General features: G+C 44.9%; 1 protein-coding gene across 2 annotated transcripts in view; it reads right to left on the bottom strand.

Annotated features, from left to right (window-relative positions):
- The window catches only part of ASTN2 (astrotactin 2), a 661,500-nt gene that overhangs the window by 354,656 nt on the left and 288,114 nt on the right, over positions 1 to 18,730 (bottom strand). For both annotated transcript variants that reach the window (XM_083721626.1, XM_083721627.1), the window contains exon 5: positions 16,957 to 17,064. In XM_083721626.1, the coding sequence (XP_083577752.1) occupies positions 16,957 to 17,064 (108 nt within the window). The remainder of the gene's footprint in view (positions 1 to 16,956; positions 17,065 to 18,730) is intronic.

Raw genomic sequence — 18,730 nt, 5'->3', positions numbered from 1 at the left:
ACATCCAAAAACCTGGACCGCTGGGAACAGATGTAAATGTCATTATCTCTATTGCAGCCCTGGGGAAGTTAAAGAGGCAACTGAAGCAAAACAGAGCCCTAATCACTAAGACAGGAAGGGGAGACAGGTTTTGTGTGGCATGTTGGAATAATGGGTGATAGGCTAGGGGGGTTAGTGGGGATGTGGATGGGGACAGTTTGCCTGCTTTTTCCTTCCATGCTTAAGCATGGACTATGTGAACCTGTTCAGTATTGTGGGGATCTTCTTTAGTTTGTTTTGGAGAAATGGGTATGTCATTGTAGGGGTGTTTTCGATGGTGTCTCTCTCTAAGTGGACCCATTGCTTTGTCTCATCTTCCAGAATATATGGGATTATGTGGCACACTTGGTTGGCAATGTAAGATGATTTTGTGTTGGGGATTCCCCATCCTCCTTTTTGGGGGGAGGTGCAGGTATTTGGGGCTTATTCGTAGCTTTTTGTGTGAGAAAATAAACGAGTGTAGTTTTTTCTGCCACTTCTGGAGTTGGTTAGGGGGAATTCAGATTGGGAGGGTTTGGAACTAATAGGTTAGTTTTGGGAGGGTGATTATTTTGATCATGGCTATTTTGTCTGAGAGGATGAAGTTGTTGTCATTTTGTAATGGTTATAGGGGTTGCTCGTGCGTAAGTTGCCGCCACTCCTGGCTAGGTTGCCTGGTTAAACCTTTTCTGTCTGGACAGCCCTTCACTTCGTGGCTGTTTCAGTCGCTAGCAGAATCCGTCAGTGGGCGTTTCTTGAGCCTCTTCCAGCAAAGAAGTTCTTTGACGCCAAGTCTCCGCCTACTCTCCCTGTGCGGAAGTCTTCTGCGCAGGGTGGGTGTGGGCAGCGGAGGACCCATGCTCTCCCCGCTGGTCTCCGGCGAGGAGTCCTGGAGCCCCCTCGCCGATTCCCCCATCTGCCTCCCTTTATCTCTGGTGTTACGCTGATTTCCTTCCCCAGCCGATGAGCTCCCTCTCTCCCTGCTGGGCCCTTCTCTAGCATCGCTTGGGAGCCTTGCCTCTGCCTCTGGCTCCGATGGCAGTTCCCTGACACATTTGTTCAAGTTCTGTTGATTTGTCGCCACAAGGGCTTGTAATCCTTGATGCCTCCCTTTCCATGGAGGCACAAGTTACAGCAACAGCCAAGGCGACATTTTTCCACCTTCGCCGCATCAAGCAGTTGGTCCCTTACCTTTCCCGCCCCGACCTGGCCACAGTGATCCATGCGACGGTCATCTCCAGGCTTGACTACTGTAATTCGCTCTATGCGGGGCTGCCCTTGAAGCTGTCCCAGAAACTTCAGCGGGTGCAGAATGCTGCAGCGAGGCTCCTCACGGGGTCTCTGCCATGGGAGCACATTCACCCAGTGCTTTTCAAGCTGCACTGGCTCCCGGTAGAGTACAGGGTCAGATTTAAGGTGCTGCTTTTGACCTTTAAAGCTCTTCACGGCCTAGGACCCTTGTACCTACGGGACCGCCTCTCCTGGTATGCCCCACGGAGAGCCTCAAGGTCCATAAATAACAACACCCTAGTGGTCCCAGGCCCTAAGGAAGTTAGATTGGCTTCAACCAGAGCCAGGGCCTTTTCAGCTCCGGCTCCGGCCTGGTGGAACGCTCTGCCTCATGAGGCCAGGGCCCTGCAGGATCTGATTTCTTTCCGCAGGGCCTGTAAGACAGAGTTGTTTCACCTGGCCTTTGGCTTGGAGCCAATTTGATTCCCTCCCTCTCTCTCTCTCTCTTTTTTTCTTTCTTTTCCTTCTCCTCCTGCGATGAGGCTACATTTTAATATTTTAATGTTCCATTATTTTAATGTTGTATTTTATTTTTGTTTTTAAGTTGTAATCATTCATCTTGTTTTTATTATTGCTTGTAAGCCGCTCTGAGCCCGGCCTTGGCTGGGGAGGGCGGGGTATAAATAAAAAAATTATTATTATTATTATTATTATTATTATTATTATTATTATTATTAATTGTGGAGGTATTATAGTTTCTGAGGTTTCTGGTTATTTGAAAGCCTGGGTATCTGAATTTGGTGTAGCAGAGTTTTATCTTTGTGATGTTGGTGAATTATTTTTGGGTATACAGGGGGGCGGGATGTTAAAGCACACAGCCTCAGATTTTGCAAAGTTTACTTGTAGGCCCGACACCATTGGAATGCGTTGAGTTCTTTGGTTAGGGTGGTTGCTGTGTTTATGGGGTCTGGTGTTGTGACCATCAGTTTGCCTGCTAAGAGCCTTAGTTTGAAGGTTTTACCTTTTATTTCCACACCCTTGATATCTGGGGTTCTTGGAGTATGATTGCTAGGGGTTCCAGGGTCAAGATGAATAGGAAGGGAGACAGTGGGAATCCTTGTTTTGGGCCTCTTTGGATTGCTATGGTATTGGAATCCATACTGTTAACTCTGCACTTTGCTGAGACTTGGGAGTAAATTTGTTTGAGGTTTGCAGGAAGTTGGGGCCAAATTTTATGTTAGTTAATACTGATAGTAGATATTTCCAGAGTGACTAGTGGGGTGCCACAGGGTTCTGTCTTGTGCCCGGTCTTATTCAACATCTTTATCAACGACTTGGATGATGGACTCAAGGGCATCCTGATCAAATTTGCAGATGACACCAAACTGGGAGGGGTGGCTAACACCCCAGAGGACAGGATCACACTTCAAAACGACCTTGACAGATTAGAGAACTGGGCCAAAACAAACAAGATGAATTTTAACAGGGAGAAATGTAAAGTATTGCACTTGGGCAAAAAAAATGAGAGGCACAAATACAAGATGGGTGACACCTGGCTTGAGAGCAGTACATGTGAAAAGGATCTTGGAGTCTTGGTTGACCACAAACTTGACATGAGCCAACAGTGTGACGTGGCAGCTAAAAAAGCCAATGCAATTCTGGGCTGCATCAATAGGAGTATAGCATCTAGATCAAGGGAAGTAATAGTGCCACTGTATTCTGCTCTGGTCAGACCTCACCTGGAGTACTGTGTCCAGTTCTGGGCACCACAGTTCAAGAAGGACACTGACAAACTGGAACGTGTCCAGAGGAGGGCAACCAAAATGGTCAAAGGCCTGGAAATGATGCCTTATGAGGAATGGCTAAGGGAGCTGGGCATGTTTAGCCTGTAGAAGAGGAGGTTAAGGGGTGATATGATAGCCATGTTCAAATATATAAAAGGATGTCACATAGAGGAGGGAGAAAGGTTGTATTCTGCTGCTCCAGAGAAGTGGACATGGAGCAATGGATCCAAACTACAAGAAAAAAGATTCCACCTAAACATTAGGAAGAACTTCCTGACAGTAAGAGCTGTTCGACAGTGGAATTTGCTGCCAAGGAGTGTGGTGGAGTCTCCTTCTTTGGAGGTCTTTAAGCAGAGGCTTGACAACCATATGTCAGGAGTGCTCTGATGGTGTTTCCTGCTTGGCAGGGGGTTGGACTCGATGGCCCTTGTGGTCTCTTCCAACTCTATGATTCTATGATTCTATGATTCCATTTTATAACAACAACAACAACAACAACAACAAAATATTTATACCCCGCCCATCTGACTGGGTTTCTCCAGCCACTCTGGGCATTTCTCAACAGAATATTAAAAACACAATAAAACTTCAAACTTAAAAAACTTCCCTAAACAGGGCTGCGTTCAGATCTCTTCTAAAAGTCTTGTTTATTTCCTTGACATAAAAGCTGTGTACACAGTGGTAGCTCCGGTTGCGAAAGGGATCAGTTCCGGAGGTCAACCCAGATCCCGAGGTTATCGTAACTGGAGAGACCACTTTTACGCACACATGCTTCTGCGCATGTGCTCGTGGCAAAAACCCAGAAATATACTTCTGGGTTGCCGCTTACATACCCCAAAGTTTACGTAACTGCAGGGATACGTAAGCGGAGGTATGACTGTAATTCTTTTATCTCCTTGACATCCACAGAGAGGGGGCACCACTACCGAGAAGGCATTCTGCCTGGTTCCCTGTAACTTCAGTGAGGGAAGCAGCAGAAGACCCTCAGAGGAGGACCTCAGTGTCAGGGCTGAGCGATGGGGGAGGAGAAGCTCCTTTAGGTATACTGGGCCAAGGCCATTTAGGGCTTTAAAGGTCAGCACCAACACTTTGAATTGTGCTTGGAAACGTACTGGGTGCCAATGTAGGTCTTTCAGGACCGGTGTTATACGATTTCGGTGGCCACTCCCAGTCACCAGTTTAGCTGCCGCTTTCTGGATTAGTTGTAGTTTCCGGGTCACCTTCAAACGTAGCCCCATGTAGAGCACATTGCAGTAGTCCAAGTGGGTGATAACTAGAGCATGCACCACTCTGGTGAGACAGTCTGTGGGCAGGTAGGGTCTCAGCCTGCATACCAGATGGAGCTGGTAGACAGCTGCCCTGGACACAGATTTGACCTGTGCCTCCATGGACAGCTGTGAGTCCAAAATGACTCCCAGGCTGCGCACCTGGTCCTTCAGGGACACAGTTACCCCATTCAGGGCCAGGAAGTCCTCCATACCCGCCCATCCCCTGTCCCCCCAAAACAGTAATTCTGTCTTGTCAGATTCAACCTCAATCTGTTAGCTGCCATTCATTCTCCAACTGCCTCCAGGCACTCACCCAGGACCTTCACTGGTTCTGATTTAAAAGAGATGTAGAGCTGGGTATCATCTGCATACTGATGAACACCCAGCCCAAACCCTCTGATGATCTATCCCAGTGGCTTCATATAGATGTTAAAAAGCATGGGGGAGATGACAGAACCCTGAGGCACCCCACAAGTGAGAGTCCAGGAGTCCGAACACTCATCCCCCAACACCACTTTCTGAACACCAGCCCCTCTAGCTGGTCCAGAAGGATGTCATGGTTGATGGTATCAAAGGCTGCTGAGAGATCCAGCAGAACTAGGAAACAGCTTTCACCATTGTCCCTAGCCTGCCGGAGAGCATCGACCAGCACAACCAAGGCAGTTTCAGTCCCAAGGCGAGGCTTGAATCCCAATTGAAAGGGATTCAAATGGTCCGCATCCTCCAGGTGTGCCTGGAGTTGTTCTGCAACTAAGTGATCAAAGGCTTTAAGGATATCTAGGAACATGATTGCCAGTGGGAGTTTGGTTATTTTGCTGTGTTCAGGAAATTCAGTAGTTCAGTAGTTTCCTAATGGGGTCTGTTATGTTGTGACCAAGGATAAAACCTGCAGGGTCCAGGGGGGCAGAGGCATTTTGAGCCAACAGTCATTACTTGGCTATTCCAGTAGCCTTTGGTAAAACATGAAATATTTTTGCACCTCTCACAGTTTTAGCTGTTCAAGTCTATGTACATATCCTCCACTCCCTCTAACAAACTGCAGAGTAAGATTTCATTTTATTACCATGTCAATGAGCATCTCTGCCTAATACTCCCTGCCATCAGAGGCATTAGCTATAGGGGGTGGAGGGGGCTTCGGCTTCCACAATATATTGGGGAAGGGGGCAGCGCTCCCCAATACTGAGGGCACTGCCACTCCCCACCGCTGCCAGGTGCCCTCTGCACATCCCAGCTCCAGCCTCTGGCTGGCAACCCAGGACCTGGGCAGGGGCTGGGACAAGCAAGTACAGAGATCGCCCTCCATACTTCCTGTTCTGCCCTGCCCCTCCCATGCCAGGCAACATCACATGACACGTCATGTGATTCATCACCGCACCTCCTAAATGTGGGGGGCAAGTTGGCGCTCCTGCCTGCCACTCAATGTAGGTATAATAAACCATGTCTAGCATCCAGTCTAATGAATGTGAAAGCTTGCTCAGTACCATTTTAGGGCTACTTCAGTTGGCTTTGGGACCCAATGGCACCTCCTGGACTCTATCCAAGCAGACACCCTCAGGAGTCACACCCATCACCAGCCCTACTAGGCACCCTCCTTGAGTATTTGTTTGCATGGCTGGAATGTGTGAACTGTGATAACAATGGCAATGCAAGGATTGGATCCACCCCCTGGAGCAAATGGCTTCCTCTCACCTGCATGGGCTGCCCCTGTCTGATAATGCCTCTTGCCGGTCTGTATGGAGGATAGAAAGGGATGTGAAAGTGTGTGTGGAAACTAAGCTACTGTACTGTACAAAGGCAACATTTGCATTTTTTGCTCTACCCACTGTTGCCTCTGGCCACACCACTGATGGAATGCGGCCACCAAAAGGGAATGTGTTCCTTGGGCTGTAAAAGGTTCTTCACCCCTATGCCAGAACTACAAACTTTACTGTGACATTTGGGTTCCTCCAAGAGAAAGAATTCTACTCCCTTAGCCCACAGGACTCACCTTTAACAGTTGGTAATTTGCACCCCAACTTAATGTTTATCCCAATTTCTTCCTCCTGCAGAATCAAGACAGCACTGTGGCAGCTTTTGTAATAATAAGAAAGCAGAAGAACTTTGAGGAAATATTTGAGCAGGCGCCTCAGCTCAGATTTACGTGCTATCCACTTATCGAGTCATCTGAAGAGTAGCGGGAAGCATCTCATCAGCTAAGGAGCAACTTTATCACTTCCATACTGCCTTTCATACTGCTGCAAGCAAAGATACCACACAGAGATATCAGCTCAGTCACCAGCCTACTTAACACTGCTGTACCACCCATTATTCTGGAACTCCTATGTAGAGCTACTTTATGGCCAGGGTTCATCCCCAAAGCTCAAGGCAGGCAGCAGCACACTGAGCATAACTGTAAAATATCCACCCAGGATCCTATTAAAGACCTATATCTGAAGAACTGTCTTCTCTTATCATATATTGCTATGGTCCTTGAGATTTGCTAACAATGCTCTTTTGGGATTACCATTTGTGTGCCCACCACCACTCCAGCTCTCTACCCCTGCTGTCCTCAGTTGGTGATCAGATTACAAACTGCAGAGGCAATGTTGTTTCCTCAACCATGGCATCAAAGCAGGAACAAAGGGATAGTTAGGTATATTGATGTTTGTGGCACAGTAGTGTATTATGCCAGTGTTTCCCAACCTTGTGCCTCCAGCTGTTTTTGGACTACAGTTCCCATCATCCCTTGCCACTGGTCTTGCTAGTCAGGGATGATGGGAGTTGTAGTTCAAAAACAGCTGGAGGCACAAGGTTGGGAAACACTGTATTATGCCACAAACTAGCCTTGGGAATATGGAGGGGGGGATTTATTAAGATCCTGATCCAAATTGCAATGTGTACTTCTAGGGGTGCCAACTTGAATAAAATATTATGGGGGGCCAGGTGAGCCCTACCTTACATAATCACATGACTCAGTGCACACACCATCTGGAAGGGAATGCCCATCAACTTTGTGGGGGCCCAGCCCCCTCAAATATTTTACTGTGGGGGCCAAAGCCCCCATGGCCCCTAAGAGCTGGCTCCTATATATATTTCTCTAATGCAAAATTGAAAGTAAGATTAAAAGCCCAAGTGAGTCCACAATCACTTGTGGGGAGAGGGTGCTGTAGCTCCAGTAGAATGCATGTGTTGCATGCAGAAAGTCCCAGGTCTGATCCCAGCATCTTCAGGTAGGACTGGGAAGGTCTCCTGTCTGCAACTCAGGAAAGCTTCTGCAAGGCAGTGCTAAAAACACTGAGCTAGATGAACCAATGGCTTCACTCAGAATAAGGTGACATTTTCTTTATTTCATTATAGTTCATATGGACCATAGTTCAGTGGTACTGTGCCTCTTTTGAGTGCAGAACACCCCTGGTTCAACATCTGCCCAAAGATGCCGGTCCAAAACACTGGAGAACCTGGCCCTATCAATGCTGCCAGTACCGAGGTGAATGGAGCAATGGTCTGCCTTGGTATAGTTTCCTATGTTCTTATGCGAGCACGCGCGCGCGCGCGCGCGCACACACACACACACACACTTCATGGAAGACTAAAGCTATTCAATAATGTAACAACTATATAACTCAGTTACAAAAAAAACTACTCTCACCTTGAAACTGTTTTAATTCCTATCCATTTCTCACGTGTGTGTGCCCCCCTCCCAATTTCAGCACCTTCTTCTAGGGATATGTAGCAACTGATCCATTTGTGACTTGGTTTTAAAAGATGCCATAATACTAAAAAATGCAATTAGCTGGTTTTTGCAGGGCAAAATTAAACTATGTAGTGGGGCAGGGGTTGTTGTTTTTGGGTTCAAAAACAGCCAAAACAGAATATGGGGAGGGATACAACCTGAAGGTTAGCTGAAATGACCATTTGACCCTGTCCAAACACTTATGATTTGATGCCTTATATGCCTAACTGAGTTTCCATTCTGAAGGAAATCAGCCCTGAGTGCTCACAGGAAGGACAGATCCTGAAGCTGAGGCTCCAAGACTTTGGCCACCTCATGAGAAGAGAAGACTCCCTGGAACAGACCCTGATGTTGGGAAAGATGGAGGGCACAAGGAGAAGGGGACGACAGAGGATCAGATGGTTGGACAGTGTTCTCGAAGCTACTAAAACGAGTCTGACCAAACTGCGGGAGGCAGTGAAAGACTCTTTGCAAGTCCTTTCCCTGCATATCAGGCAGGCACTGTGTCTATTGTAATTTTGGCACCAATTGAACACCTTGTTAAACAAAGGTGTGTGTGTGTGTGTGTGTGTGTGTGTGTGTGTGTGTACGTGTGGCAGTCTGTATCTGTACTGGATTTGAAATTGTTTTTATTTATGAAATAGTTCTATATAAATGAAATTGTTCTAACTGTGTATATAATGAAATGTTTTCATTGCTGATGTTTCTTATTGTGAAATAGCTTATAGAGATTTTACAGGAAGCTATTCACAATAAATTAAATAAATAAGTGAAAGGTAGATAAAATGCAGGTCCAAAGAATAGCAATGGAGGAAGGGGAGCTTGTGAATTTCTATCTACACCCCCGCCACCCAAAAAATCCCACCCATTACTGTTGTTATAGCCAGTGTCGTGTCTCCTGCTATGATGTACCTTGTTTACTTAGCCCTAGCATCTATGTACATTTTGGGGGAAGGGGAAGGGAAGGGAGGGAGAAGAGAGGAGAAAGACTACCTAAATTTTTCATTCCACATCTCATTTGCTTTGCTTTGAAATAATAAGTGTCTGTTGCCTCCAGAGGCGTGTGAGGATCAAAGACAGGCTTCTGCGTATGTAACAGATTCCAAATATCTAATTTTCCCTTATAAAGGCCTTGTTTTAAACACCAAATACAGAAGCAGATCAAAGCCTGGATTCGTCTTTCTCTAACAGCCCTCAGAAGGCTCCGTGAGTCAGAGAGATACACACACAGTGGCTGATGCAAAATTGAGGCAGATAATTGGGCTCCCCTGAATTCCCATTAAAGATTGCTGCAAATTAGGGGAAAGAGCTGGACATCCTGTAGACTAAAAAAAAGGTCTTATTTCCCCTAACCCCTCCCCAAAATAAGATATACTGGTGATATCTGCTACAAGCCTCTGAACAACAGCAGAACCTCCTTATCTCAGTAAGGCGTGGAACTTATCACTGGACAAGAGGAACCTAAATCCCCATGGTCTTAATTAGGCTATAATGGGATGGCAGTGCTGGTTTATGAGGCAATAATACAGCTCTCCAGAGACCAAGCGATGCTTCGGCTCACTGTGTTATCTTGACAAAAGGAAACTACCAAATATTGTTGAAGAAAACAACCACACAGTCCAGTGAGAGGGAAGCAAATGCAGCCATGGCCCTGGAACAGAAAAAAGTGGTCAAAAACTTGGATGTTTCGGGGGGGGGGGGACTAGTTATCGCAGGGGTTCCTTCAGGCTACTACAAGATAACCATATTTGACTATACCACATAGAACCATGAATGTGGGTATGTCATGTGACCTAGATACTCGCTCCCACAATGCAAACTGGCACAAGTAACAATGGGGCCAAACAGATGACTACAACGGAAGGTATGAATAAACTAGGACTTATAGCTGGTGTTATACGCAGCAGAATAATGTGGTAGACGTCAGACTGTAGGTGAATGGTGGTACTTCCTAATGTCCCTTAGGACAAAAATTCATTAGAAACAGAAAAGCAGGCAAGGAATTGGAGTATAAACTGTCCCTTATGCTATTTATCAGCTATACAAAAGCAGTGGGAGATGAGGCTGAATCCTGCAAAGACAAAGGTGTAGTCAGAGGGTGTTTCCTGCATCTGGGAATGAACTGCACAACCTATTCTGGGAGGGATGAACTCTTCTTGAAGGAAAAGGTTCATAGAGAGTAGTCCTGGGTTCCAATTGTCACTAGAGTCTCTGTGGATGGCAGTGATTAGGCACAGCTTAGGCTGATTTGCCAGTTATGACCATTTCCAGACCAGGATAGCATGGCCTTCATTTTCCATGCCCTGCTGGCTTCCTGTCTGGACTACTGCAGTGTGCTATCTGTGGGACAGCCCTTGAAGACTAGAAGCTGCAGCTGGTGCAAAAGGCAGCTGCCAGTTCGATAAGTGAGGCAGCCTGATGGGAACATGCCACTGGTCCTGAAAGCACTGTGGTGGCTACCTGTAAACTACTGGGCCCAATTCAATGTGTTGGTGCTACCATACAAAAGCCCTAAATGGCTTGGGACCCAAGTACCTTAAAGAACATCTTCCCTTATATCAACTATCTTGGACACTACAATCTGCAGGTGAGACCCTGATGAGGTGCATCTGTCTCCCTCCCCCCATTATTGACATTTGATGCCTGAAGGACACTGTTCTCGGCAATCCTGAGATCATTGGAATGAAGAGAGAAGGTTTCAGAAATTGTTTTTATTGCAACTTTTTAAAAGAACGCTTCTCCCCTCCTAATTGTTTTATTATGGGTATGTTTGCTGCCCTGAACTGCTTTGGCAGATATAAATTCAATATAAATAAATAATCTGCATTATCACGTGCTAGACTTCTGTTTGTGAGGAGTTTTACATAGGGGAGTCATTTTATTTCACCTGCAGCCTGGGGTGGTTATTGCCAATGTCCATTCTTATTCTCCTACCCCATTTTCCTGCAAGTGAAGAACATGCTTTTAGCCAACAGGTGAAGAACAGGCCTTTAGACAACAGTAGCAGGATCCTGAGGAAGAACAAAACACACCCACTAAAGCAAAAATGTGAGGAGTATTCATTACTCTTTTCTTCAGTGGGAGAAAGTACAAGAATGAATTGCTGTTAAATGAATTGGCTATTAAATAAAGCCCAATATGAATTTATTATTTTAACTACTTGATTTAAAAAAAACACACACAACTTGTTTGAGTTGTGCAGTTATTCTGGACTACAGTTCTTATCATCCCTGACCATTTACTATGATGTCTGGGACTGATGAGAGTTCGAATCCAACAGTAACTGGACAGCTCCCATGCTCTCCTTGGTTGAGTGTGACATGCTAACAAGGCCACTGAATTTATTAAACCTCAGGGGTTAACCTTGAATTCAGATTACTCACACTGGAACTCTCTCCCCAAAACCAAATGAGGAGAGATGTGCTTCACATGCAGAAAGTCTGCTTTATCATACAGCATAAAATGAGATGTACAGAGTTAAAGATGAACCACCAGATCCACTCCAATAAGCACTGGAAAAGAAAAAAAAGGCACTGCAGCACGTTTAACAATTGTCCTCTGTCCTGCTATGGTTCATCTGGGCTGGAGACACTTTTGCACTGCCCTTAATGGCCATTTAACTCCAAATAACCGTGACAAGAGGCCCACTATAAAAATCAACAGGAAAGCATCATCACTAACAATTAGCTGTCTCTGGTGACACAGCTTTCCCTAGCAGGAATTAGAAGCTTGCCCAATTATGGTTCTCAGCTGCAGTTCTAATTATTATGTTTATAAAAAAAAGCCACCGTTTTCTCTTAAACTGGTGATCTCCCTTGCACATGGGATTAGCAGAGTTCAATACAGAAATAGAAATAGATGAGACAGATATAGATAGATTCTTCCATAAAGGGAAAGTGGCAAAGATATCAAAACAAAGCAGGCCATTTTTGACAATGGCCTACACAAAAGACTCACTGGGACATACAGAAAAAACGACCAGGAGCAAAGGACAATGGAGAGTTAAGGGGGAGGCAGCTGGCCCTGTAATTAAGACTTTGATCTTCAAGGTCATTTTCATCACTACCATCCCCTCACATCTAATAATGCCATCAATGAGGCAAGGTGAGGCAATTGCCTCAGAAGGCAGGATCTACAGAGGCAGCAGATCTGGCCTCCAAGGAATATATTTCCCACGGTCACAGTGAATGCCTGATCATCTGCCTCCTCAGAAGCCTCCCCCTCCCCCCATGCAGCCTCTACAGTGACCTTTCTGCCCTGGCAAGGGGGGCATTTTGTGGTTTGCCTCAAGTACCAAAACGTATTGGGCAAGCCCTGGTGCCAACAGGATTGTATAAAAAAAGAGGACACCAAGAAGCAAGAGTGAAGCACCAGCATGACCAAGATAATCCCAAAATTTACAAGAGGGAAATTAGGTAAATTGGGGGAGAACTGAGGGGGAAGAACTGAAAATTTTCAATAACTACAATGGAAAAGGACAAGGAATGAAGCATGGGAAAAGGAGTAGTAGAATGCTTAAAAGGGGAAGGAAAGCTTGGACCCTGAACAGGAACACTTCATTTATAGTTGGTTTCCTCTACTAAAGCTGTGTGCCAGATCCAACCAAATCATAGGTCCTTCCTGAACTAAATCAGGTAAATTCAGATGGACCAGGGTTTTGGCCATATTAGGTTGAAGTTGAGCTGATCCAACCCAGGACGATCCAAAAGTTGGGAGGTCTGGCAGTGAGGAGAGACGGAGAAGGATGCAGCCTGTTTGTGTCTTATTCTCCCCTCTCCCCCAGCCAACTGCATGTTTAATTAGGGTTGAAATACTAATTAAAACTGTGCAAGGATCCTGAATCAGTTTGGGGCCCAGATCCAGGTTGAGTTGGTCCTGGATCATCCTGGGTCAGATCTATCCTGGGATAGATTGGATACAATCCTGAATCTCCCTCGGGGCTTGTCAGCACTTCTATTTGCTCCACCACTTCCCCTGAGAGACCTGTCCAGATCTTCACTTTTTTGAAATATGGCAACCCTATTACTAGCAGTACATGTAAAAAGGATCTAGGCGTTTTGGTGGACCACAGCTTAGCATGAGTCAACAGTGTATTTACAGCAGCAAAAAAAGCTAATGCTATTCTAGGCTACATCAACATAAGTTTAGTGTCCCAATCGAGGGAAGTAATAGTCCCACTCTATTCTGCCTTGGTCAGAACACACCTGGAATACTGCGTCCAATTCTGGGCACCACAATATAAGAAGGATGTTGGCAAGCTGGAACGTGTGCAGAGGAGGGCAACCACTGAGCCAGCTTTGCCCCAAAACGAACATATTCCTATGCATGCCAACACCTAATCACTGAAATAAATTTCACTGTTTTTTCCCAGGATAGTAGAGGCAACTTTCTGATCCTGCATCTTGCTACGCTTAAGTACAGATAGTGAATGCAAAGCACAGAAGCCATCGCACAAAACAGTAATTTGTTCCTGAGCTCAAAGCACCCTGCAACTTCATTATTTCTTCACACTCATTTTTCAAAACCACCTCTTGTCACAAAAATAAAGGAATGCAAATGCAGATTAGAACTTTTTTTGGTGGGGAGGGAAGCAAGTGTGGGACACACTCTGAAACTAAGGCTTTAAAATAATAGAGAAAGAACAAGCCTCCTAACTGCTAAAACTGAAAGATGACACAACTCGGGAGATTTCCCTGCTCTCCTTTTCTTGCATTTCTCTAGAATTGCCTATAGCCTGTTCTACATATACAGCAAAATGAGGTGGTACAATCTATTGGTTGTATAGAGTGGATTGTATCACTTCAGTGTGAAAGATACCTGCTTCAGGGACTTCCGGGTTGGTGCCTCCGGCAATGGCGGAGCTCCTCCGATTGGGAGGAACTTGCTCCGTGGAAATCAGGGTCTGATCACCACGGCGAAGGCGGAGATCCACTGAAATCACAAGCGAGAGAAGCTTGTGAACCTGGGATTCGGCTGGCACCTTTTGCGCCTCCCCTACTCGCGGGGAAACCCTGTTTTGGGGATCTGAAGCGACGTGGGGTGAGTGGCGCGGTGCTTCAAATTGACTGCTTCTTTCACGGAGTGAAGCCGCATTGCTGTTGCTGGAGAGCGCTGACTTTTTCCTGTGGACAATTGGATTTTAAACAACTACCCATGAGTAGAACGTAAAATTGGATCTTTAAATACCTTAATCTGGTACCGAAATGGGAAGGTCTTAAACAGGAAGTCCGCCTTCCTCTTTTGTAAATAGACTGAAGCAAAGACGTTACAAGCTAAAGTCTTTGAAAGCTTTTGGCAAAGGATTAAATTTCCATCAGTTAAAATTACAAAAAAAACCCCTTGGAAGCAGGAGAAGAGGGGGGAAATTTTGGACTTAGCGAGCCTGCAGGAGAGAGTGAAAAATCAAATTATCACTGCTCTGAACCTGGAAAAGGGCTGTCAGAAAGAGTGAAGTTTTGGGAGAGTTCATTGACTGCGAACAGAACGTATTTGACAGCTAGCTAAATAAGAGAAAGATACTGTTTCCATTGTCCTCTTCTGCGTTTAAAAAGGAGGAAAAGTAACTGAAAATTGAAACTATCTTTATGGCTTGAGTTCTGTTTGAAAGGATTGATACAAGTGGAGACTGTTTCCCTCTAGAGGGAACTTTTGAAACTGTTACAAGAGTGTAACTGGGGGAATCCCAGCTGCAAGATAATAAATTGTGAGAACCAGAGATTGACCTTGGACCATTTAAAAATGTTGACAGGAGAAGGCATAGTGACGGCATTATGTAAGATAAGCTATTCGCTGGAACAGCTTCATAAGAAGACGGATAACATGTCTTTTAAAATTGACAATTTGGAACAAAAAGTGATTAATTTAGACAAAAAGTGAGCACCAATACAGAAATAATTCAGGACTTGGTACAAGAATCTACTTTGGCAGGACAAATTATAGAGGAGAAGGAGAAAGCTGTTGTTGTTGAACCTAAAGTAATACAAGCGGGATCCTCAGTCTTACAGAAGCAAATTGAGGACTACAAGTTGAGGCCTTTTATGATTGAATCTAGAAAAAGTCAGATTTTGAGGATCAGATCCCGGCTTGGACTGAAAAAGGAAAGTTGGAAAGATCCCTCTATGCAGGGATTAACTGACTTCTGGGACATGGACTTGGGTCTGGAGGAGATTGAAGTTCTGGGGGCCTTTGGATTTGAAGGAATTTTGAAACATGTCTTGAAACACTTTATGAACCTTAGCTTCAACTATGGAAATTTGGCTGACCTGTCCAGAAGGAATAAAAGTATTGTTAGGTTGGAGTCTTCCCGAGTTCTGCTCTTTAGCATTAAAGAATATGAAGAAGACCTGCAGAGGGGACTTGGAAAAGAGTTAAGAGCCTCGGACATAAGATCTCCAGGTTGATGGACTATATGGAATTGACGGAAAGGACTGGCAGAATCCGAAACCAGGGAGAGGAGATGGTGGAAGAAGATTGGAAAATTTAAAGTTTATATATAGAAATACTGTAAAATTAATGAGTGATAGAAAAATGGTGGAATGGAATTTTATGGCCTTAGCAGATATGTTATAAGGAGTTAAGCATATATATTTTAGTTTTCATGGAAAATAAGGTTAAAAAATATGTTAAGATATTTATAATATGATAGAAAATAGAGAAAGATGGAAAGGATTTGCTGAAACAATTAATAGAAGTGGAATACAAAAAGGGATGTGTGAGGAGGTCGAGGAAACAAGGGAATGAAAGATAGAGTATGGAAAAGGTGTGATGCATGTTTTTAAATTGTTTTTGTTTTGTTTTATTTAGGGTTAGGGTTGGGGATAGTTTAGTTTAATGTGTTTAGGTTAATGTGTTTTGTATTGTCTATATATTGTATTGTATTGTTTTTTTCTCTTTTGTTTTTTTGTTGTTTCTCTTGTCTTCTCTTCTTTCCTTTTCCTTTTTTGTAATTTTTAAAAGTAATAAATATCATTTTTTTAAAAAAAAGATACCTGCTTCAGGTAAAATAAAACACATTAAAAGAAATCTGCAAGAAGAAAGAAAGTGGCACAGAAGGAGAAAAGGTGGTCAACCAAGCCAATTCCTTGCCTTGCTGCACTAGTTTGTCTTTTTCTTTTCCTCTCCCCCTGCAGCCCGTTGAGATTTTTGTTAAAGTTTCTCATAATACAGTAAGATATAGAAAATAAGCAGGAAGAAGAAAGGAAAGAGAAAAAGGAAAAGGAAATGAAGGGGGGAGAGAAAGGAAAAAGAAACAGAAAGAATCCATTTCCAGGGAAGGCAAGTACAGGCAGCTGCAGAACAGCAAAGAACATCTGATTCCAGCTGAACACATGGGCTTATGACCAACTAAGTTCAACGCAGAGTGGAGCTATTTAAATTTAATTAGTCATGTCTATAATTTTCAATGGGCTTACTCTGAGTAGGACTTGCCAGTGCAGGATAGTGCATATTGGGACTGGAAGGGTCACAAGCCAGGAGACCAGCAGTAGTGCCACCCTACTGGGTGGGTTGCAAGTAGGAAAGCAGGCAGGTGGGCATTGGCTCAGGGTAGACTGAGGCTAGTGGGGAAGGGCCCCATTCGCCCTAGTGGACCAGCCTCCACTGGAACTGCCGCTGGATACAGCCCATGGGTTGTATGATGGTTAAGGTCCTAGGCTTTATCAAATGATTTAATGTTTCCCAGGCAGTCAACCATCCAGTCATACATATAGCTTCAGCAACGTTCTTGCATCACACACCTTCACCAATTGTATTGTATATTGTATTTAATTATGGGGTATCAGAGTTTCTAGGGGGCTAACCAGGCTGGGATAGCTGGGATAGCAGGTTTGTTGGCTTTTGAATATCTGATTTAGATTTTTTTTCAATTTCATTGTTCAATGACAATAAAGATTATCGTATCATATTGTGGCCTAAACCATTAAATCAAATTTTCTCCCCTCCTCACCTTTGCTACGTCGTCGGCTCCTGTATTGCTCAGTGTAGAAGGTCAACTGAGTTTCATCGTCTGCTTCAGAGCCAGAGTTGCCTTTGGTACGGCCAAATCCAATCCCACCTACGGAGAAGGAAATTGAGGATTAGTGCTAGTGATCATGGCAAACAGTTGCCCAGAAAACAAGTCTGACCCAAAACACACCCAGACCCACGGGGACAAGTGAATGGATTTTCTGAACTGCAGGCCCAAAGGAGGGCTCGAGGGAGTGGTTACACCAAAGTAGGGATACCAAAGAAGGATGTCCAAATGTCAGAGTGATCAGTTCTAGTGCTTTATTAAAGAAGGTCTAGACTTACAGCAAAGCAGCCTGCCAGGTCTCCAAGCCTTTTCAGATGTGGGACAGACACCACAGCAAAGAGATGGCTTGTCTGAACCCAGGCAAACATGCCTACATTCTTTATACACAAAGCAACAGACATCACTTTGGCCAGGCCTACCCATCACTTCACCTGACCAGATGAGGGCATAAGGGACAAATTCCCAAGTCTCACAGATAGTTCACCTTTCTGGGCTCAGAGCCCAGCACCCCGAGCCCAAAGATAAGCACAACCTCAAAGCAAGTGAATATAAACACATCTTAGCTCATTGTCACAACTACCAATTAATTGTGGGGTTATCTTGACAATCAAGCTGGTGTTTACAGAGCTTCAAGAATAGTTCACCTTGGTTCAACACACTGGACTTTTGCTTTTTATCATTTTATTGGTTAAATCAGGTCCTAGTGCACAAGTGATATACAACAAAGCTCTTCACTAGTCAGCTGTCTAAGCAAGCCACTGCTGAAGATCTGTGCGAGTCTCAGATAGTTGGAGCAATAGAATATCCCCAACCACCATCCCTTAAAAGATACAGTGGTACCTCTAGTTGCGAACGGGATCCGTTCCAGAGCCCTGTTTGCAACCTGAGCAGAACATAACCCACGTCTGCACATCTGTGCATGTGCGGGTTGCAATTCACCACTTCTGTGCATGCGCATGACATCATTTTGAGTGTCTGCACATGTGCAAGCGGCAAAACCCGGAAGTAACCCTTTCCGGTACTTCCAGGTCACCGCGGGACGCAAACTGAAAAGATTTAACCCAAAGCATCTTTAAACCAAGGTATGACTGTGTTGTGTTTGAGTAACCATTTGCGTAACCATTGCCTCCTTCTCAGAGACTGCTCTAAACTCCTCCTCAAGCAGGGAGACAGCAGGGGTGGGTGGGTTTCCAGGGGATTCTGGAGACATAGTAGCCTCTAAGAGTTAGGGATCCCTGAAGGCTCTTTCCTCAATTTCTGAACCTGCTCCTTTCTCCCTTGCTCTTGCTGACTGGCCTCTGGCTCCTGCTCCACTTCTTCTGCCTCTTCTGGCAATCGCTTCACAAATACTTCAGGCATCAATGAAGGAATTGGTGACAGGGGAAGATTTCTCCTCACTTGTGGCATGGAACCCTACGCATCACTGGCACCTTCCCCAAGATCATTCTCTTCACTCTCCTCTTCCTCTGCCCACAAATCCCCTCTCTCCTTGATCTTCTGCCAGTCCCTGACAGAGTCTTCTCTACCAGACCTTTTCCCCAAAGTCACCTGCTTTTGGACATTGTAAGATCCATGCTCCTGGCGATTTTGAAACTGTACAGGTAAGGGAAACCAAAGAAGAAAAGCAAAATGAAAGGCCTTGTAAAAATGTTTGGCGCACGCCTCTCACTCTGTGAAGAAGGTTAAAAGGAAAGAGGCCTCTGGGGGC

This window comes from Podarcis gaigeae (assembly GCF_964106915.1).
Source record: "Podarcis gaigeae genome assembly, chromosome: Z".
In the NCBI taxonomy this organism is placed as follows: Eukaryota; Metazoa; Chordata; class Lepidosauria; order Squamata; family Lacertidae; genus Podarcis; species Podarcis gaigeae.
The sequence above is the reverse complement of the archived record's forward strand: the minus strand, read 5'-3'. Positions and strand labels throughout refer to the sequence as shown.